The sequence below is a fragment of the Mobula hypostoma genome, chromosome 14, assembly GCF_963921235.1.
Source record: "Mobula hypostoma chromosome 14, sMobHyp1.1, whole genome shotgun sequence".
NCBI lineage: Eukaryota > Metazoa > Chordata > Chondrichthyes > Myliobatiformes > Myliobatidae > Mobula > Mobula hypostoma.
Window position 1 is genome coordinate 35220236 of NC_086110.1, and position 24316 is coordinate 35244551.

Consider the following 24316-nt stretch of genomic DNA (forward strand, 5'->3'; position numbering starts at 1 on the left):
GGGTGGTTAAAGTGCTCTCTGAATAATTAAGTTTATTAAAAGATGCAATGCATGTACAAATACGCAAATCATAAAATACTCGTATTTCAAAACTTCATTGTGCAACAGAAAGATTGCTCTTAATAAATGTACAAGGGAATTACTTCAAAGTGACGTGATAAGTTTAACTCATTTTTAATATATGACACTTCCGGGAATTGCATGTTGTCATTCTGTAATCATGTTTTTCTTTCTGTGCAAACAGAAAAACCCTATAACCTTCCAAGTGTGGCATAGAAATTGCAATCGTACATCAGTGAAAACAGACTTGTCCTGACTTATTACAGTTCTACCTCATATTTCCTTTACTTGCATGAAAAGAGGTTTGGGGGTTCAGAAGAATACAAATGTACAATTTCTCATTGTAAATTTTAAGAGCTGCACTCTAATGCTTCAGAATGTATAGTATATTTATTTTGAGAATTGTCCCGTGGTATGTTTGATTAGTGGTGCTTTCCAGTTTTTTTGATTTGTCTTCTGAGGTTGGGTATCTGATATTATTTCATTCTTTCGTCGGATGGCAAAATCATCCTAAATCTCCCTTGAACCAAGTACCTGTTGGACCAAATCAATGGTCAACCTGGCTGTCACATATAGATAAGAATGAAAAATGCTGCATTTCCTTCTCTGAAGTGAACAAGATAATCTTGACTAACAGCCCTATAGTTTTATGGCCATCATTGCTGATATCCAAGTTTCATGGTATCAACTGAATTTAAATTCCCCAGCTAAAATATGAATTAAGGTTCTGGACGCATTAATCCCGGTAATCCAGGTGACCCAGCTGCTAAACAGACTAGGTAAAAGTTTCATTCAGTATTGACTTAATTCATTAACCAAGTCCACAAATTGTGAATATCATCATGAAGTGGTACTAGTTTGCAAGTATGCAAAGGGCCCGTGTATTCCACATATTCTAAATTCAGATTAGAGTCTTCGATGCTAACTTTAAGTGTGGAATTTGCAGGATCTCCCTGTGATATTAGTTTCCTTTCACCATAAAACCTAAGATACAGACGCAGAATTAGGCCATTTCGGCAACTGCAATCACTTCTGACCCTTGAAGCACTGGAAATTCCACCATACTACCTGTGTTTTCAACAGTGAAGACTGATACAAAATACTTACTCAGTTTGTCTGCCATTTCCCTGTCCCTCATTACTACCTCTCCAGCATCATTTTCCAGTGGTCTGATAGCCAATCTCGCCTCTCCTTTACATTTTATGTATCTGAAAAAATTTTGGTATCCTCTTTAATATTATTGGCTAACTTACTTTCGTGTTCCATCTTTTTCATCTTAATGACTTTTTAAAATGACTTTGGGTACTCAAATTGCTCCCACATTCCAAAGAAAATAAATTGCCTGTTGCGCTGTACTGTATATTATATCTTTTCAGTTATCAAAAAACACTTAAATACTACTGAGCTACTCTTATTTCTAACCACTTCCCTATTTACCTATATGCAGTACCATGCAAAAGTCTTAGGTGCCATAGCTATATATACATGCCTAAGACTTTTGCACAGTACCGTGAATGACAACTTGTGTAGGAGAAGCAGGATGGAGTTAATGAGGTTGGAAGAGAAGATTGGTAAAGAGAAGTAAGGGGAGGATGGGATTATTGTGATTGCTTTGAGAGACAGCTAGCATAAGTCAGTTGGGCTGAATAGTTTTCTATGAGAAGATATAAAATGTGACACATAGAAAGTACAATCTATGTATACAAGCTATCTTGTGCATTTATATTTATTGTGTTTTATATTATTGTGTTTTTTGTACTACATCAGATCTGGAAAAACAATTATTTCGTTCTCCTTCACATTTGTGTACTGGAAAAGACATTAAACAATTTTGAACATGTGCAAATGAGAAGTTGGTTTAGAAAAGACATTTCAAGCCTTCCATTTATTTTAATTGTAATACTAAGCCTTTTAGAATAAGTAGTTTCTTGCCTCCACTACATGAATAAAAATAAACAAAATTACATCTTCCAAACTATCCCATGATTAATAAATTATAAACTAATCGTAATGTTTAGATATTGATTAATGATTATATTGAAACTTTTTAAATTAAAATCTCTAATTTGTGTAGTTTCATTTAAATAATAAGGATTTTTATTATCTAATTTCAGTGTTATATATTTTCTTGCGCCTTGAAATTTGCTTTAATCTAAACTAATACAAAGTATAGCAGTAAATTTTCTGGTGAAATAAATCCTTTTAAAGCAATGTAAAACAAAATTAAAAGTTGATTGCTTTACATTATAATGAAATGTTGATTACCATGGTAACAGATTATAACTATTTCTACCTTTTATAGCTGATACAAACTATAATCCACATTTAATGCATGAAGTAGTTGTTCCAAACCATGTTTTCCATGGCTTCATTTCTTACATGGTAATTGTACAAGAGTAATTAAAATGTCAGGACCTATTGTATATTGACTTTTTTAAAAAAGAAAGTCACTGTCTTCTGTAAATTTTACAGCTGGAGTGTGAAATGAGAAAAAAACAAATTACATGAATTCCCATTGTCAAGCACCCAATTAACTTTATTGATCAGTAGCAGAAAATGACCCTGCCAATTCAAATGCAAGTTGATCCAAGCATTTCTTTCACTTGTAGCAACTTGAATGAAGTGATGTATTTTGACCCAACTCATTGGCAAACAATGTAACTCTGCCAAATTCTTCCTTATTGGCAATACATTTTAATCCATTTCTTGCAACTTACTCTAATTTAAACTCTTTATGGGCGGTTCCACACCATCCTGAATACAACTGATCATAACCAATCAGAGGCAGAAAGAGCAATGATAGGTGTGAATGCCGATTTTATCTGGAGATGTACAAGTTTGTACAAATAGAAGGATAATGACAACACTCTGCCTTTAGCACTCGTTTTACACTCTTGAATGTGCTCAGTCTCTGCTATCTCCCCTCTAAGTAAAACCAGATACTCGAACCACCAGCTACAATATTTCCTCCTACTCTCCCTATGGAACAGTATGTCTGCAGTGTGGGCTAGCTACAAAATGCACTGTTTTTTCTCACCAAACAGCACTGACAGCATCTTGCAAAGATATGGTGTCCATTGAATAGAAGGGCAAGGACACCCAGAAAACACAACTGTGTATCTTGACCTGTAAATATACAATCATACCTGCATGGTTACTGCAACTAAATCAGGAACACCTTATCCGATAATATTTGAGGCATGGCTTTATCTAAGTGTGCTGCATGCTAGCAGCTCATCATTGAATGGAAAATAGATGGTGGCCTTTCCTGCAAAAACCTGGAAATCAGCAGCCGTTTGGCTGGTGTCGAGTTATTGATTTAGAGATATAGTGTGGAGTAGGCCCTTCTGACCCTTTGAGCTGCAGCACCCAGCAATCCCCGACGATCCAGATTTAACCCTAACTTAATCTCGGGACAATTTACAATCATCAATTAACCTACCCGGTATATCTTTGGACTGTGGGAGGAAACCGCAAAGTTTTCTGGTAAAATGGGTGGTGTACTATACTGACACCATCAGGTGATGACGGGTAATCCTACGCACCTGGTAGGATCACTGGTGATAGAAGCGTGAGAGATTAGTGCTGAAAGCAGAGTAGCAAAACAAAAGCCCCCAACAGTGGAGCAGTTAATTTTCAAAACAAGATTTAAATCATCATCTGGAGATGTGAGCGCCAGTGTTGGCTGAGATTTGAACTCATGGACTCATATCATTGGGAAGAATGGTGCTGAAAAGGCCATTTCCTAAGTTATTCTCCAAGTTCGCAAATACTTTGCTTAATTGATGTGTTGACACAAAGCCATAAGACACAGAACAGCATACCTCTTGCCACCTCCCAAAAATCTCCCCCATTGTCAGAAAACTTTGAGATATAAAAGGAATTCAAAGTACACATTTCTTCAGAAAAACGGATGGCTGCTAAACTGGCAATCACGATAATATCATTAGTGGCATCCATCAGAGTTGTAGTAAAACTCAAAAAGCAACCTAAATTGTTTTGAAGGCAGTACAAAAGTAAGTGCTAATACTCGTGAAGGCATCCAAGCACAACTCAGTGGCAAAGTCGTAGAATTTAAAACTATTGAAAAATGCCAGTGAGGCATACACGGAAGCAATAGGCTTTATCTTATTTGCAACTTACACCATCTCCAGCGGGATCCCACCCGTGAGCACATCTTTCCCTCCTCCCCACTTTCTGCTTTCGCAGGAATTGCTTCCTATGCAACTCTCTTCTCCATTTGTCCCTCCCCACTGATCTCCCTCCTAGCACTTAACCTTGCAAGCAGAACAAGTGCTGCACCTGCCCTTACACCTCCTACCTCACTGCCATTCAGGGCCCCAAACATTTGTTCCAGTTGAGGCAATACTTTACCTGTGAGTCTGCTGGGGTCATATACTGCCTCCTGTATTCCTGGTGTGGGCTCCTGTATATCGGTGAGACCCAACGTAGATTGTGAGACCGCTTCACTGAGTACCTATGCTCCGTCTGCCAGGAGAAGTGGAATCTCCCAGTAGCCACCTATTTTAATTTCACTTCCCATTCCCATTCCAATATGTCTATCCATGCCTCCTCTACTGTCGCCACACTCGGATTGGAGGAACAACACCTTGTATTCTGTCTGAATAACCTCCAACCTGATGGCATGAACATCAATTTCTCAAACTTGTGGTAATGCCCCCCCTTCACCATTCCCCCAATCCCTTTTCCTTCTCTCACATTTCTTTGCTTGCCATTGCCTCTCAGTCGTGCTCCTCCCCCTTTTCTTTCTTCCATGGCCTTCTATCCTCTCCTATTAGATTCCCCCTTCTCCAGCTCTGTATCTCTTTCACCAATCAACTTCCCAGCTCTTTACTTCACCCCTCCCGGTTTTACCTATCACCTTGTGCTTCTCCCTCGCTTCCCCCCACCTTTCAACTCTGCTCCTCAGCTTTTTTTCTCCAGTCCTTATTAAAGGTCTCAGCCTGAAACATTAACTGTACTCTTTTCCATATATGCTACCTGGCCTGCTGAGCTCCTTCAGCATTTTGTGCATGTGACTTCATCTTCTGCCATTTTTGGATTAGTTTGATGTAATTGATGCAGGATTAAATGACTTCATGATTTGAAGAAGGAAGTACTCTGTGACTGGCAGAATCACTTTGTATCAAACCAAAAACATGTAACCTATCAAGGGCTTAAAGTTGAAGTCTATGGGTAGTTTTAAGTAATCAGAAGCAAATCATGATCGGATAAGGCAAAAGAATTTCAGCAATTTGCTTAAGTGCAACCAAGATCTCGTGGATTCACCATGTCAAGATCTTTGAAGATGACAGAATGCTGTTGAAAGAGGTGCTTTGAAGAGTGCTGGAAAGAGCACTATCACAAATTTCTGAACCAGGAGGCAGTGGTGACACAGTCTAGTCCATTCACAGCATCGTGTTTGGGATGCTTTATGTAGACCTAAGAAAACTGATGAGCAATAAAGCAGATGACTCACAACAAAGTACTTGGAACTGATAGCTTGCCTGTTGAAGTTTGGCCAACCAATTATATAATTGTTCTTAAAATCTGGAAAACTACAGAAATTGCAATCTCACCAGGAAAGCCAACATTTTCAAGAAAAAAGGAACTAGGTCTGGCTTTGATTGCTATCTAGGTATCGCCATCCTCTGCATTGCTGGAAGGATCTTGTGCAAGTCATTCACAAACAACTTCTCCATATTATTTATTAATTTGCAGAGAACCATTGTTCTTTGCATTGTATAAAGGCATTTCATGGCCAAACAGATGCAGGAAAATTGTAAAAAAACAACATCAGGTGTGACCTTCTGGATAACCATATAGCCCGATGGAAAACCTGACTGAAGTTTAACTGAAGTAGAAATTCAGTACCGTATTTCTTGTTCTCATCAGCATGTCATCAGTATCAAGCACATGATGAATTGAAAACCTTTTAGACTGATTCCTGGGGGCAGTCTACGAGTAACATCTTTCCCATCTGAATATTAGAAATTTATTCCAGCTCTCTGTTTTTTATGTGATAACTAGTCTTTTATCATTGCCAATACATTTATCCCAGCATTATGAACTCTTATGCATTAGCCTTTACAGAGAGGAGAAAAGAAATGATGAAAGACCTGGACAGCCATATTCTGACTTTTTGTAACATCCATTAGACTTTCTGGCTTGAAGACCAGGCATTTGATCAATCAAAACAATCCCCCACAACTTTCAACTGGATCCTTGGAGAAGATTGTCCTCAACTGTGAAAGACCACAGATTACTGTTAATTGCATAGTTGCGAGAAAACTCATACCAGAGGCACATATGTGTGTACTTATGAATTATTCTTGTCTGTTACTGACTTTAGGTTCATCATCTTTTTCATTGCTGTATTCGGTATCCTCCAGATTTGGCTGCTAGGATGAATTTTTAGAAAAAGCAAATTTCTTTTGGAATTAACAAACTAGAAATTGGCTAAATCTTCACCATCCTGGAAACAAAGGCAGGAGGAACTTAATGCAATATATCATTTGCTTCCCTGTTCTTTCTCAATTTATTCCACTCATTCAAAATTATTCATACCCACTAAGTAGGACAACTACCTGGAAAGATGGAAGCACCTTCACTCCAGGATAAAACAGCCTGATTTTTTAATATCTGGTTATCAGATCATAAATTAGGGAAAGTAAATACATTTATTTCCTGAGTATGTAGAAAATCCTGAATATCCAAAGACATAAATCACATACAGCACAGCAGCTGGTGCATGTTCTTGAAACTTCTGAATGATTTTTTTGCCTCCAAAGTCATTGTTTTGGTGTGTGCTGCAATGGTATACTGTATTTAAAAAGTAATTTGGAAGCTTGGTCTTCAATTCCTATGAATTTTGCTGTACTGTGAATGTTAGAGATACAATATGCAATGGACATTATTAGTTTATTAGTTTCCCAGAACAGTTAAATTTTGTCCCCAAATTCAGCGGGTAATTTCTTCTGAAAATGGCAGATTAGTTTTTTGGATTATGGTACTGTGCAAAAGTCTTAGACAGCTATATTGTATAGCTACAGTGAGTAGGACTTTTGCACTGTACCATATATTATGTTTTTCCAGTTATCAAAAAACACTTAATACCACTGAGCTAAGTACTCTAATTTCTGTTTCCCAACTACCTTCCTATTTTAACCAATCTACAGCACTATGCAATAGTGTTAGGCACCCTAGCTGTATATATGTGCCTAAGACATTTGCACAGTGCTGTATGTTCTTTAAATATTCCAATGCTTCTTTACTTTTGTAAACTTTAATTGAAAGCAGGTGTTAGCTTTCACCTCCCCTTTACGCAAAGGCACCACTACAGCTACATGCTTAATTTTAAGTGATTGCTTGGCTAGAATGTCTGCCACCTCATTTCCTTCAATCCCAACATGGGCAAGGACCCATAAGAACTGGATACACAAGCATATACCCTGCAGCCTCAACGGAGGTTGTCCATCAGCAGGTGTTAAATTGCCTGTTGCAAAGATTCAAGTTATTCGTTTTTCTAAAAGAAACATTACAGCTACAATTGACCTTGAGTTTTATAGTGAATATCTTAAATAAGAGTCGGTAGTAACATTTCTAGGTATGTAGATAGACCCAAGGCTAGCATGGAAGGTGCTCGTGAATAAAACTCTAGAGAAGTGTAATTAAAAAACCCTCACTGTGCTCAGGTGCTTAGGTGGGTGTAATTGGGGTGCGAGTAGGAGGTCACTTAAACAAATGTATATTGCTTTAATCAGATCTATTTTTCATTATGGATGTGTTGATTATGGGTTAGCCTCACCAGCAATCTTGAATGAAGCCCCTAGATAAAGTTCAAGCTAAATCATCTCCAATGCAGGCATTACTGGTAGAAATGGATGAAATACCTTTACATCTATGCAGGTGACGGTTAGCAACGGTTCATTGGGTTAATCTAAGAGAACATTAAGTTGGTCATCCAATATTGGCAACATTAGTAGAGTGTTGTGAACACTGTATTTGTAAGATCTTCAGTTTTGGGTAGATGGGAAATGCATGCGCACAAAATCTTGGTTGTTTAATGTGGAATATGATCCCAGTGTACCCCTTTCTGTCACTCCTCTATGGTTTTTCCCTTTGACTGTGGTTGATTTAAGCCTTCAAGAAAAGATCAAGATGAAGGTTTATTGCATATCAGTGGTACAGGTACTTCAGCGATATATGCAAGGCAAATATTATGGTTTCTTGCATCTCCATACAGATGGGTCAAAAGATCCATTGACAGATCTTTCAGGTGTTTCTATTTACGTTCCGAAGTTTCAGATAACTATTAAGAAAAGGTTATCAGTGTTCACATCTGAGATGGTTACCATTATTTTAGCCTTGGAATGAGTCAAAGAAGTGCTCCCTGATTATTAGATTAGATTATGAGGACACGCAGTCCTCTTTTATTGTCATTTAGTAATGCATGCAATAAGAAATGATACAATGTTTTTCCAGAATGATATCACAGAAGCACATGACAAACCGACTTAAAAACTAACAAAACCACATAATTATAACATATAGTTACAACAGTGCAAAGCAATACCGTAATTTGATAAGGTAAAAGTCTCAAAGTCTCTCGAAAGTCCCATCGTCTCATGCAGATGGTGAACCTGCGGCGCCACAAACTTGCTGATGCAGCATACTGGAAGCATCTGTCCATAGTCCAACTCCAAGTCCGTCCGAAAACTCCGAGCCTCCAACCATTTCTCCAGCACCGAGCACCATCTCTGCCGAGCGCTCCGACCCCAGCCCCGGCAACAGGCAATAGGCAAACCCGAGGATTTGGGGCCTTCCCCTCCGGAGATTCTTGATCGCACAGTAGCAGCGGCAACGAAGCCGGCATTTCAGAAGTTATTCCAGGTGTTCCTCTGTGTTTTTCACAGCTGTCTCCATCAAATCCGGATTGTGCACGGCCCCCTAGTTAACACATATGATATTCATTTGGAACGGCCACGCGCACTGCGTCGCGCCGCCATCCTCTCCTCCCTCCTCCTATGTACTTCTGTGCTCCAATTCATTTTTGATTTTCACATCTATTAAAACAGGCATTTTAAATTGTAGATCTGACATTCTTCTTGAGATTGGACAACCTCTGTTGAGGCTGCAGGGTATATGCTTGTGTATCCAGTTCTTATGGGTCCTTGTCCATGTTGAGATTGAAAGAAATGAGGTAGCAGACATTCTAGCCAAGCAATCACTTAAAATTAAGGATGTAGATGTAGAGGTGCCTTTGCATAAAGGGGAGGTGAAAGCCATATTTTAAAAGTCTATTAAATAATGGTACAGTATATATTGTTCAAATGCAGATCCTAGGTGGTGCAAAGGAAACATCTAATTGTCAAATTGACACACCTAGAAAACAAGGACACTTATGTCAGAATGCCACTTCTGGATTTCAGTTTGGCATTCAACACTACTGTCCCACAGACCTTGGTGAGCAAACTCCTACTCTTCAGTCTAAATACACCACTGTGCAACTGGATGTTGGACTTCGTAATCAACAGAACTCATAGTCAGGATGCACAATGCTCCTCCCTCCCCATCATTATCAACACAGGTGCTCCCCAGGGCTATGTGCTGAGCCCATTGCAGTATATTCTGCTCACACATGACTGCATGGCCAAAAATTCGGGTAATCACCTTGTCAAGTTAGCTAATACATAGAAGCATAGAAAATCTACAGCACAATACAGGCCCTTCGGCCCACAGAGTTGTGCTGAACATGTCCCTACCTTAGAAATTACTAGGCTTACCTATAGCCCTCTATTTTACTAAGCTCCATGTACCCATCTAAAAGTCTCTTAAAAGACCCTATCGTGTCCACCTCCACCGCCGTTGCTGGCAGCCCAGTCGACGCACTCATCACTCGCTGAGTAAAAAACTTACCGCTGACATCTCCTCTGTACCTACTCCCCAGCACCTTAAACCTGTGTCCTCTTGTGGCAACCATTTCAGCCCTGGGAAAAAGCCTCTGACTATCCACACAATCAATGCCTCTCATCTTATACACCTCTATCAGGTCACCTCACATCCTCCGTCGCTCCAAGGAGAAAAGGCTGAGTTCACTCAACCTATTCTCATAAGGCATGCTCACGAATCGAGGCAACATCTTTGTATGACACACCAGTGGTGGGACTCGCCACCAACAACGATGAGACGGCCTACAGAGAGGAGCTGGAAAAGCTAGAGGCCTGGTACCAGACAAATAACCTCCTCCTTAATGTCAACAAGACAAAGAAAATGGTTATCGACCTTTATATCAGCTGCACAGCAGAGGAAGCTAGAAGCAGTTTCAAACTCCTGGGAGTGCACTTTACGCAAAACCTCTCATAGTCCCAGAACTCATCCTACAAGATCAGAACAGCTCACCAATGCATCTACTTTATTACGAGGCGGAAGAGAGCTGGACTATGCACATCCCTACTCACATCATTCTACAGATGCACAGTAGAGAGGATCCTAACAAGATGCATCACTGAATGGTACAGAAACCGCACTGCAACTAACAGGAAGGCTCTACAAGTAGTCAAAGCTGCCTTGCACATCTCCAGCAGCAGTCTAACCGCCATCAAGGACATATATACAGAAAGGTGTCTGAAAAGGGCCAGTAACATCATGAAGGATCCCACCCACCCTGCTCATGAACTGTTTGTCCCACTGCCTTCAGGGAGGAGGCTATGTAGCATCCATACCAGGACCACCAGACTCAAAAACAGTTACTTTCTTCAAGCAGTAATGGTTGATCGACACCTCCACTACTAACCCAACCCTCCATATCAGTCACCTTATGTACAGTTATTCCTGTGCCTACCATTACGTTACAGACATACAATTAATCTGTGTAGAGTATATAAACCATCTTATGCATTTATGTTTATTGTGTTTTATTATTGTTATTATTGTGTTCTTTATCTTTTGTGGGGTTTCTTTTGTGCTGTGTCCAACCTGGAGTAACAATTATTTCATTCTCCTTTACATTTGTCTGCAAGAAATGACATTAAACATTCTTGAATCTTGCATCCTGATCTTTCGGATGGTCACAGTTTAACATGGAAATTTAGTTAGGATATCAATGCTGTTGTAATATATAGAGTATTTGACTTTCTGAAATGCATTGGACTTTTTGATATTATTTGAGGTTTTTTTGGGAGGGGGATTTGGTGAGTATACTTCCTGTCTCTTTGCCTGCAACTCAGTAGGTCTATGTTGATCTGCCAACTGCCTTTAAACTTTACAAGAAGAAGAAGAAAAACATTTGGAGTTTTGTGAACAATTTTGGGCTCCATATCCAATAAATGATGTGCTGACATTGGAGAGAGTCCTGAAGAGGTTTATGAGAATGATCTTGTAAATGAAAGAGTTAATATATGAGGAACATTTTATGAGTCTGGGCCTGTATTCGCTGGAGTTTAGAAGAAGGAGAGGAGATGTTATTGAAACCTACCGAATATTGAAAATCTTAGAGTGAACGTAGACATGGTTCCAGTAGTGGAAGACTCAAGGATCAGAGGACACAGCCTCAGAACAGAAGGACATACCTTTAGAACAGAGATAAGGAGGAATTTCTTTAGACAGAAAATCATGAATCTGTGGAATTTGTTACTACAGATGACTGCAGAGGCTAAGTCATTGGGTATCTTTAAAGCACAGGTAGATAGATTCTTGATTAGTCAGGACAGTACGGGTTATGGGGAGTAGACAGGAGAATGGGGTTGAGAGGGAAAATAAATCAACCATGATTGAATGATGGAGCAGACTCAGTAGGCCAAATGGCCTAATTCTTCTGCTATATGTTATAGTCTTAAGCAGATAATTATTTAATAAGGTAGGTTCCATTTTGTATAACAGTTGCAAAAAAAAGTCTGACTTATCTATAGACTTCTTGCAAACTTTTCACTTGATTTATTGCTGATGAGTAGCACAGGCAAAACAAGCATTTGAATTAGGCAAATGCAGCAGGTATGGTTGCAGATATGGCTTTAAACTAATGTGCAGAGTGAAGGCTTTTGGTGAGTTATGGAAGATTCTAAGTATCAGTGAAAGTAGAGGATGTGCGGGAAGTGGGGAGGATGTCGGAGGAAGTTTAAGTGGGAAGGGAGGTTGTGATGAATGGCATCTAAGAAAGATGAAAGGAAAACACAAGTTAGTTGCGCATGACAGTGAAAGAGATTACAATAACTAAACTTGCAGGGAGGGGAGGGAGCTTACACACATAAAATACATCTGAAAATAGAACTCCAAAAGAGGAAAATAGTAAAAGAATAAAATTAAAGCCTCCTTATCAGAAGAAAGTGGCGATTGCAATGAGATGGATGAACTGATGGCAGAAATAGAAATAAATGGTATGATTGTGTAACCTTTTCAGTTAGAGTTGTAAGGTGATCAAAATTGTGAACTAATTATTGATTCTTAACATTTGAGAGGGTTGGCAGAAAGGAGAAGAATTCAGTCACTGTTAAGAGAAATGAGATCTATCTTTAATAGATCAAGATATAAAGATGGAGGTGGTTCAGAGAATGTTCAGTGTACCTCATGAGGAAGATTGTATAGGTGATATTGTAATATAAGATTCTGAGGGGGCTTGACCAGGGAGATACAATGAGAATGTGTCCCTTCATCAGTTATCAGAACTAGGCAGACATTTTCAAAATCAGGGATTACACAGGACGGTGATGAATGGGAATTTTTTTCCCTTAGCTAGTGATGAATATTTAGATTTCTATGCCACAGCAAGATGTTCATCAGGAAGTCAAGATTTGTGGGTTTAAGGAGGGAGATGGAGCTAAAGTCATGACCTTATTGAATGCCAGTACACACTGTGGGGGCCCATATGACTACTACTGCTCCGATTTCTTATGTTTTGATTCTTAGAATCTCCTTTCTTTTGAGTTACGACACTCATTATGAGAATGTTTCTGGGAATGAAAGGGTTAATGTATGAGGAGCATTTAATGGCTCCGGGCTCTTACTTGCTGGAGTTTAGAGGAATGAGGGGGGATCTCATTGAAACCTCTTGTATAGTAAAAGGCCTAGACAGAGTTGATGTGGAGAGGTTGTTTCCTATAGCAGTTGAGTCCAGGACCAGAGGGCACAGCTTCAGAATAGGGAGATGTCCATTTAGAACAGAGATGGTGAGGAATTTCTTTAGCCAGAAGGTGATGAATTTGTGGAATTCATTGCCATGGATGACTGTGGAGACCAAGTTATTTAGTATATTTAAAGCAGAAGTTGATAGATTCATGATTAGTCAGGGCATTAAAGGTTATGAGAAGAAGGCAGGAGAATGGGATTGAGGGAGATAATAAATTAGCCATGATGAAATGCTGGTGCAGAATCGCTGGAGCAAATGGCCTAATTCTGCTTCTATGGCTATGGTCTTATGTACCTAGAAATAGAGTCATAGAAAAGTACAGCATAGAAACAGGCCCTTCAGCCCAGCTAGTCAATCCAAACCATTTAAACTGCCTACTTCCATCAATCTGCATCGATGCCATAGCCCTCCAAACCCGGACCATCCATGTACATATCCAAACTTCTCTTTAACATTGAAATCAAGCTTGCATGCACCACTTCTGTTGGCAGCTCATTCCACACTCTCGTGACCCTCTGAGTGAAGAAGTTTCCCCTCATATTCCCCTTAAACTTTTCACCTTTTACCTTTCACCTTTAACCTATGACCTCTGGTTGTAGTCCTTCCCAACCTCAGCGGAAAAAAATCTGCTAGCATTTACCCTATCTATACCCTCCATAATTTTGTATACCTCTATCAAGTCTCCTCTCACTCCTCTACATTCCAAGGAATAAAGTCCTAACCTATTTGATCTTTCCTTATAACTCAGGTCTTCCAGACCTGGCAACATCCTTGTAAATTTACTCTGTACTCTTTCAACTTTACTTACACCTTTCCTGTAGATAGGTGACCAAAACTGCACACAGTATTCCAAATTAGGCCTCACCAATGTCTTACACAATTTCAACGTAATATTTATGAAGGCCAATGTGCCAAAAGCTTTCTTTATGACCCTATCTACCTGTGAATTATGGGCCTGTGTTCCCATATCCCTTTGTTCTACGTACTCCTCAGTGCCCTACCATTCACTGTGTAAGACCTACCCTGTTTGGTCCTATTGAAGTGCAACTGACGAAGATAGGGTTGAGTGATAGGTGGAAACTTGACAAAGGAAATTAATCTTTGAAAGTGTGAGATTGAGGTCCTGTTCATTGGTGGGAGAAATCAAAAGGAAGACTATTATCTAAACTTGGAGTATTATGTTCAGTTCTGGTTGCCTCATTATAGAAAGGATGTATAGAAAGCATGCGCGTACGTGCCGATTTTTTTCCACTAATCAGTTTTGACTTAATCTTCCCGACTACACTGTATATACATTATTTCTACTTTATATAGGCTGTGTATTTATCATATCATTCCTGCTTTTACTATATGTTAGTGTTATTTTAGGTTTTATGTGTTATTTGAAATGATTTGGTAGGTTATTTTTTGGGTCTGGGAACGCTCATAAAAATTTTTCCCATATAAATTAATAGATTAATGGTAATTGCTTCTGCGCTTTATGCCATTTCTGCATGAAAGGTTTCATAGGAATGCTCTACCTTAGCGGGGGGAAATACGGGACAAGGGCGGTCCCGTATGGGACAAAGCTATTTAGCCCAATATACGGGATGTCCCGGCAATACGGGACAGTTGGCAACCCTGTGTTCAAGTTCAACAGTGCATGATAGGGAATGAGGAAAGGTGCAGCTGATTTATATCGTTTCCTTGCGGCCCGGTAGCACATGCTTTGCAGCCTGGTACCGCGGCCTGGTGGTTGGTGCTTTAGAGAAGATGCAGAGGAGATTTACCTGGATGCTGCTTGGATTAGGGAACATGTCATATGAGGAAAGATTGAGCGAGCTTTTTCATTTGGAGAAAAGGAGGATGAGAGATGAATTGATGGAGGTGCATAAGATTATAAGAGACATGGATAGAATGGACACCCAGGACCTTTTTCTCTGGGTGTCAGTGGTCAATATCTAAAGACATCCTTTCAAGATGAATGGAGGAAAGTTTAGGGGAGATGTCAGTGGTAAGTGCTTAGAATGCACTGCCAAGTGATGATTAGAGACTGATACATTTGGAACATTTAAGTTTTGTTCCAATTGTTAAGGCTACACCTGGAGCACTGCAACAAATTTTGGTGTCCTATTCCAATACAGAAATTAGGAGCATAAAAAGCAATGCAATGCTAAAAGCACAGTGACCCATTCCTTTGCTTGTATGGTCATTCTTGTCTACATTGATCTTCCTGCAGAATAATTGCTAGCAGCAACTGCATTTAGAGCTCACTCCGCTCTTTAAAGATGGTCATCCCTGCTTAATTTTTGCAATTGTGAAATTACTCATGCTTAACATGAAAAATGGAAAACCCAGTATGAATACCACCTCCAAATCGTACATGTCCTTATACAAGGTAGGCTTATAAATGCCACACACCAGGGATATCAGGACAACTGAAGCAAGACTTGATATGGACTCCTATATAGTTCAATTATGCTATGTTAGGGATGAAATGGTTAAGTCAGATATGGTAATAGAATGTGTGTATCTGATATTTGTATGACTTTGAAATAATGTGTTAAAGGATTGGGTTAGGGAGCATGTTAACTGATACAGCTTGGGATTAGTCTTTGTCATTCTTTAATTTTGCCTATAAATCTCAATCCTTTATTTTGTCTCTTTTGCTAGCTTTATATAAATCTGCATACCCAAAATTTTTCCCATTGGTTTCAAAGGGACATTGTCAATGTTAATAATTATAATTTATTCTGAATTATCTACCAGTTAGAAGTGAAAGAATACCTGAGAAAATGTGACATCACTTTATGCAGATTTCTTTAGTAGCTTTCTCACCTTTTGTATAAGTAAAAGCATGGCTACATTCAGAGCAAAATATGTCGGTTGATGAAGCACATCTTCCTCCCTACAATCCAAACTCTTCCTCCCTTCTCCCCAAGGAAGGTGTGCTGTTGACCTTCAATTTTTGACCTGTTTTTAAAAATAAATTGGTGGATTTTTAGCTAGGTATTTGACTTCCTATCTGAATACAAGGTTACATCTTGTTATTAAAGAAGTCACTTAATGATTATAAATTTTATTTGAAAACTGTCTAGAAATTTGAGATTACAGTAGTTTCCAACATTCTACATAACTCAGTAACAAAGTAGTTATGAATTTAATGCTTTGCCTTAATTAAATTAATGTCTTAAGTTTTAGTCACTAGTAACGGAAAGAATTTTCAAAAATAATGTTCTGTTTTTAATTGATCAATTAGATCCAAGTGCATTACAGTTTAATAATGTGGAATCTACTAAAAATGTATTACTGCATTTACCTACTTTTTTTTACTGTGCTGTTGAATTAAAAAGCTTTATATATGATTTAATGTATTCATTGAATTCATAGACTGTGTCTTGAAAGGCACTGAGCTACAATTACCGCTGCCTGTTTCACAAATTTCCAGTGCTTCCTTGCCAGAATAGGAAGCATATCTAAGAAACAGATTGAAGTGAAGATGTTTCTCCCCAGGAATCATAGCAACATGTCAAATGATCATAGCTGAGAACTGGTTAGCTGTTTTTGCAAAGCTTCTATTAATTGAAGCAAGTCATTCAACCTTCTTGCCACAAGCAATATCAATGCAGTAAAATTAATCAACCAGGCTTTTTTTTTTGCATTTGGTTTGGTTCTAATATTTGCAAGGAAAGAAGACTGTAAGCTCTTGTGCTGGGACATATTCGCTTCAGAAATGGTAGCTCTTAAAAATCAGTTCCATTTTGCGTCCTTGGACCTTTTTTTGGTGTTCTCAGATGTCAAAAAGAATCACACATTATAATAATCCATTGCTAAGATGGAAACTAGACACATAGAAAAACTACAGCATAATACAGGCCCTTCGACCCACAATGCTGTGCCAAACATGAACTTACTTTGGAAATTACCTAGCCCTCTATTACTCATAGCCCTCTATTTTTCTAAGCTCATGTGCCTATCCAGGAATCTCTTAAAAGACCCTATCACAAGGAAAATCTTAAATCTTTTCTGTGTCACAGAACAACTTTAAGCTTATTTAGACTTCAAAAATCTCAAAACGATGAAAATTTTCTGCTCCAACCATTCTATATTTATTCATTAGGACTAGGTACATCTGCTCCAAATCTTTCATCATCGTCATTATCATCAGCCCTTGACTCAAAAATCCTTGACCCACATGCCTGAATATCTTTCCTCTCCAAAGTTTTTCAACATTTATGTTCTTGTAAATTCTTGCCTCTCTTACTCTCAACAATGTTTTGAATCTTTCTTGCATGGTTCCAGCCCTAACACAGAAACAAAATTGTTCTGATTGAAGTCACTAATAACTTCTAAGTAATTGTAAAACAAAAGATAAGCTATTTCTCCTGTTTTTGCTGCCTGTATTGAACTACAAGATCTTTCTGCAATGCACCCAACTGTCATTCAGTCAGTGAAAGCATGTTTGCCTTGCTCTGTTCTTACCTTTATGGTCTATACCAGAGAATGAGAAATAATGGCTTCTATTCTAGTGTTTTCATTGTTACATTTGTTCTTCTGAATTTTCATATACGTGCTGCTCCAGGTCGTATCGGGGGATATGGGATTTTGTGTTTAGAGTTCACAATTGCATATCAGAATTTTAAAAATCCACCAACATGCTGAAAATTATTTAGCTCATATGACGCCTATAAATCAATTAAATGCCGATTGTAAAAAACAAAGGAAAAGTGTTGACAGACCATCAACCAGTTCTAATTGGTACTATAACCCTGTGTTTCTATTCCACTGAAATATACGTGAATTGCCTGATACTAGGTCAAGAGTCAGAAAATGGATAAAAATATAGAACCGCAGAAATTGAAAGTTGAATTGAAAGCCTGACTCTGTAGTTCAGCAAATAAGTGTCAGCTTTGCCAGTACTCCTACGTTTTGATTTCATATACATGCTTCATGAGAGGAGGAGAAGGGAAAAGAGTCAATTACTCACCTGGGGTTTAACGACTGTCGTCCTCTAAATACCAGCTTGACGATCCAACTGTCAACAGCTTGGCTAGTTTAACTAGTCAGTTAAATATACATCACACACAAAATACTGGAGGAACTCAGCAGACCAGGCAGCATCTATGGAAAAGAGTACGGTTAGCCCTGCTGAAGGATCTCAGCCTGAAGCATTGACTGTACTCTTTTTCCATATATACTGCCTGACCTGCTGAGTTCCTCCAGCATTTTGTGTGTGTTATTTGATTTCCAGCATCTGCAGATTTCCTCTCATTTGTGAGCTAAATATGCATTTTAGTTCTGTAATATAATTAATATTAAATAAATAGACTTAGTTTGTGCTTTAATAAAAAGTGAATCCGCTGTTAGTTGAAAGGAAGGTTCAGGACTCAAGTCCAATCCAGAGACTTGATTATAGAAATCTAAACTGATGAACCAGTTAGCTATTGAGAAGGTGGTACTTTCTCAGAAGTGCAGTAATTAAGATGAAATGATAAGCCAATGGCACTTCTCCCCCATCTGAGTATTTTAACATTTTGAAGAGAAGAAAAGCTGTCCTTCAATAAACTAAACACAAGATTACGGCATTGCTGTTTACAAGTTCCAGCTGTTTAACTGCTGTAATTTGTCTGTGGCCATTTAGAGTTGGTTGAGGTATTTCAGTGTGAAGTTGCCCAATCTGCACTACTGGAAATTGGTTTGATGGAATTATTTGATTTGTGATTCAGTCATAACAGTAATTTCTAAATTTAGCTGGTAATCAGCCTGAATTGAATGGACTATGGCAAATGGTAATGTTTTGATGTTCTTAATATTGACAGTTGATGATATCAGTAAATCTAGCCTCAGTGATTTAAGAACTGATATTTAGCCAATAAAATTCCTCTTTTTAAAAACACTTTTAGTATCTAACATTAATCACATCTATTTGTCCAAAGTCTCTCAATCAAACATTATGTGCAATCAACTTAATTGTTTGGCTGCATGCCATATTTACTTTTATTTGATCTATAGATGAGAATTCTTGATAAAATAGGGACTCCCAGAATTCCCATTCAAGATATATAAACCCAAGGTATCAGCAGCACAAAAATATGTGGATATCTCTGAGAAAGCAAGTTGGACAAAGACTGTCGGCAGCAAATTTAGGGCAGAATGTGAAGAAACCAAGAAAGGTGATTTATAAAGGTGAGAGCTAGAAATTGTGTTTTGGGTAGAAGAAATACAGGTGATTGTTTTGGTGGAAGAGAAGAGTTCGCTGATTCTTTGAGGTACATGATGATGATGTACATCACAATTGAAAGGATATAGGAAAAAGAAACATCAGATGGAAAAGGAATATGGATTTTGGATCAGTCAGAGTGAATCAGAATGAATTGGGTGGTGAGCACTAAAGGGAAATGCTGGCATAAATTGGCGATGTTATGCTGGTGGTACAGAAGAATAATCTGTTAGGATTGAAAGGAATATTAATGCAGTAGGGGAAGCCAGAGGAAAACACCCTGGTGGAAATAATGAAGAAAAGGAATTGCAAAATTCCTGCACTGTGTTGGGGTAGGGCTTATAAACTAGTTTAAGGGGAAATGGAGAGATTGATTGAATAAAAGTATACATTTCAATGCTGTATTTATTTATTTTTAAAAATCTTTGAAGGGATTTTAGAAAAGTTCATAGAGGTGGTTTAAGCAGAGGAACCATGACTGTTTCAGAGTAATGGAAATGGACAGTATTGCTGTACAGTGTTCTGTAGGGAATCATTTTGTTACTATTATACATGATTGATTTTAACTTGGAAGTACAGTCAAAGTTCGCAGAATTCTGCAAAAAGAGTGGGTCATAAATCATTTGAAGAACCAAAGTAACATCTACGAGGGTTTGATGGAATGACCAAAAATGTAGCAGATAGAGTTCTTTGTCTACAATGTTAAATGTTCCATTTAATTTCAAAATTACCCATAGAGTAAAGGTGGGTGATGCACAGTTTCCAGCCATTGAAGGAGCTTTGAGGAAGAGATGTGTGTTTATAAAATGAAATCCAAGAGATTTCAAGCAATAACCGGGAGAAACTTTTGATTAAATATATAAATGTTGAATAGTGGAAGGGGGTTAAAAGAGATGTGGTATATAACATAGGATAAGGACCAATCATGAATGACTAAAGATTAAAGGAGTGGTTGGGCCAATTGGCATTTCATCGTTACTTGTATAATTCTTATTTTTTTAAAGGTAGTTTGTTACTTTGTGAGGAACTGGATTCAAAGCTAGTAAAAGCTTGCTTCTCCCTCCAACTCCAACCCCTAAGGATTTTTTTGCAAATATCTTGATAGCTTTAAATATTGAAGAATTGGGCTGTGAGAAGTGAATACACCCAAGAAAGGGTTGATTCCATTATCTTTCATTTCATAAGTCTTAGCACTGCAGATGAGAGTCAAATGGGATTGTTTGAGGAGGTAATTTTCATGAAGAAATCATTTAGGTCTAAATCTATAAAATTGATACTTGGACCACTTCAGGAAACTTTTTATTTAAAAAAAAATAACATAAAGGAAAAGTTACTAATATAAATCAAAGATTCAAGAAGCTTCAAAGGTTCATTTATTAACAAAGTATGTATGTAGCATACAACTCTGAGATTCATCTTCTTCAGATAGCCATGAAACTAAGAAAACCATGGAAATCTTCGAGAGCAAACCCTATGCAAAAAAAGAATGGCAACACCTCCCCCCATTCCCACACACACACGCACGCACACCAAGAACATTGGCCCCCAAATCACCCTCCCCCACACAAAATGCATCAAGAATATCGATCCCCCCCTCCCCTACACAAAACTGAACAAGAACATTGACTCCCAAACACCCCTCCCTCGCACAAGCACATCAAGAACATTGACCCCCAAACCACCCCTCCCCCATACAACAAACTTAACAAAATGGCAACAAGAACATCAACTCCCAAACTCTTCTCCCCATTCAAAAAAACTAACAAAAACACAAGAAAAGCAACCCCAAAACCCCACCCTACATGAAATGCATCAAGAACATTGACCCCCCCAACCCCCCCGCGCAAAATGCAACAAGAATATCAACCCCCAAACCTCCCTTCCCCTGCACAAAAAAACGAGAACGAACAGGTGAAAACACAGAATATAAAAACTTTAAGACTGAAAAAGTCTACAGTCCATGTTATAATCATAACAATGTTGCAGTTACATAAATCTTTAATACTGCTGTTTTGAATATAGAGCTTTCTCTACTTCATGTCATAGTTCAGGTGAAATTTTCACAATAAATTATGTTACATTTTTGTTCACCCACTCCCACCCCCCAGTCAGTCTTTTGAAATCTTAAATAATTTAAATTTGCATTCTCTGTTGTGAACTTGTCATTGTCTCAGTCATAATCATGCTATCTTCTGAAAAGCAACATTCAATTCTTGGCAAACTTCAGCTGGGGAAGGAGAGAAATGAGTGAATTGTCACAGGTTGCTGGTGTTACAGCATTTTGTAGAATGCTGAGTACAGTTCTAATGTCTCTAGATTTGGCAAATTAATAATATGGTAAGAAGTTAATAAAATGTACTCTTGCACTAAGTGCTATATAATAGTTTTTTGAAATCAGGTTTAGTTCCATCCTTTTTAAATAAATAGATCTTGGAGAGTAATATAAATGTTGCTGAAAGTATTCATTATTGATGTTCTGTAAATCATATTGTTTTATTTCTAACAAAGTCTAAGCTGGCTTTCTGGGCATCTGGAGTTTATGAAGGGTTAATAACAGTGTTTGTAATTATAGCCCAAACACTTTAATTATTAGGCGTACTGTGTGACATCATCCTGTACCTTGAAGTTGTCACTGACAGAAATGAAAAAGCCAGATGGTGTGTGATTATAGTTAGTCCTCCAAAATGTGTTTTAAAAGCAATTAAAAGGTTAGGACCCCCTCCTAGTGATCTGCTTATCTGTGATGAGATATTTTTGCACATCTTCCATCATGATACAAACTGGTCACTCCTGACAGAAATAAATTATGAAAGCTTAGGAAGGCTGTAATATCAATTTAGATTTTTCAGGAAATTACAGATTTTGGAAGAATTCTGTTTGGAACTATGGCTTATCTGAAAGGAAGTAATAAGTAATCTGTAATCCTTCATTGGAAATGCATTTGCATTTTGAAAGCTTCTGCGATTAGGAACAGATGGATTGTTATCTCTTTGAAATTGTGTAGTAGGTTGTAAACAAGCTTGCATGTATAAAATAACTGCAGCTTTTGATCTGCTTTCTTTATGTTAATCTATTTTTCTTTGAAGAATTTGGTGGCTTAAGAGTTAGCTAGAAGAAACAAAATTGAGAGGTAAAGATGTAATAATCTGCTAAAGTTGCCTCCAAACTTCCAATAATTTCTACACCTGTTATTTAAATCGATGTTCAAAATGGTATTCAACAGGACTGATAACATCCTAGACAAAGAACATACCTGATTCATCATGCTTCAGCCAATATCCAACAGTATTAACAGACTATATTAGATACAAATACAGAAAAAAATTACAGGTGGTATGGGAGTGATGTAAGATTGCTCTTTTTTATTTTGATGGTGGAATCATTATACATTTTTTTTTAAAACAACGCCATCTTTGGGGATGTCATTTCATCTCTGGAGCTGTATTCAAGATAACCCAGAGTAACAAAGTAACTGATTTTGATATTTCATTGGGCAAGGCATCAAACAGTTTGAGCAATCTAAAATTAAATCCTGTTAGGTAGGAATCTACAACAGAAAGCTACCTCAGATTCAGCAAAGCTAGCAAGGTCACTGGGAGAGCAGTGTTTCCGATTTGGGAATGACGAAAAGATGTCACACTGTTCAACAGCTAGTTCTCTTCTGAGATCAACAATGCAAAGGAATTTAACTTCTGGATCACTACCTGATGCTGTATATCAGATAGTTACTTATGGAGCTCACCAGTACAATTTAGATCAAGTTAGAGGGACTGATTTTGCTTTGTCAAGAAAGAAAAATCAGGTGAGTTGTATTTGTAGTTCTCCAACTAATTTAATAATGCTCAATTCAGAGTTACATTGCCTCTGTAAATTCTACATTCAACTAACAAATTGTGCTTTGCTTTAAATAAAAACCTCTAAAGATCTCAATTCTTTTTACAGCAACAAACAAGCTTTTCTTCTGGAAAATGTTCCATGCAGTGATGCAAGTTGCAAGCCGGTAGGCCGAATGTTCAGGGTCCTCTGGGAATTGTCTGATTTAAACCATATCAAGAATGCTGTTATGGCGACCTTCTTTGACATTTATGAAGATGTAAGTTCATTACTGTGTTTATTGAAAAATTTTTACTCATTGTTAATTTGAATTCTCATCAAGCTTTCCACGAGTGCTTGGTTTGGGAATTTCACAGATATTTGGTTCATGTCCCCATTTATTAATGGTTTCTACCGGCTAAAGAAGTGTTTGGATTCAATCCCTGGAGTATGTTTTGTGCAGTTCCTTGCAAGCATAGCCAGATAAAATAAGCTGGCAAATTGGAAAAGTCAGCCAAGCCACAGAGTGTTGTCTGCTGATGCTTGCTAGAAAAGACATATATTTTTCTGCTGGTAAAGACAAAATTAGATTTGGCTTTAATGTTATTTACATCTGATTTACCTGTTCTGGTACTTTAATGTAAAATAATTTTTGAAAAATCCTTATACACATTATTTCCATTTAAATGCGTTCTTTACTAGAGCTTTTACAGAAGATAGAACCAACATCCATGGAACTTGTAGGAGATTAATTGGGGAAATGTGCTATTTCCTGTCATATTTATTTTGTGTTGGTAGCTGACATCTTAACATGGCGCATGAATAAATCTTCTCCTTATATATTGTGCTGTCACCTTGATAATCTTGTATACTTTATGTTCAGTAATGTAGTTTAGTAGTTAATTATTGAGAAAAGAAAGCTAATTTGCGGAAGAATCTTTTAAAGCTTAATTTAGAAACTTACAGCTGAATAAATTTGAAACTTTACTCACTTAGGAAAGGTAACTAATGCTGGAGATATGTCTGAGAGTCATAATTCATTGAGATTGCAGGCAACAATTGATGATTCAGAGATAAGCCATTTTCTTATTCATGAATTCCTTTGAAATATAACGTTAGAA

At 37.9% G+C, this 24316-nt stretch overlaps 1 protein-coding gene across 1 annotated transcript in view; it reads left to right on the forward strand.

Moving 5' to 3' along the window:
* The window catches only part of itfg1 (integrin alpha FG-GAP repeat containing 1), a 266512-nt gene that overhangs the window by 138014 nt on the left and 104182 nt on the right, over nt 1–24316 (forward strand). The window contains exon 11 of the mRNA XM_063066932.1: nt 23325–23475. Coding sequence (XP_062923002.1) covers nt 23325–23475 — 151 coding nt within the window. The remainder of the gene's footprint in view (nt 1–23324; nt 23476–24316) is intronic.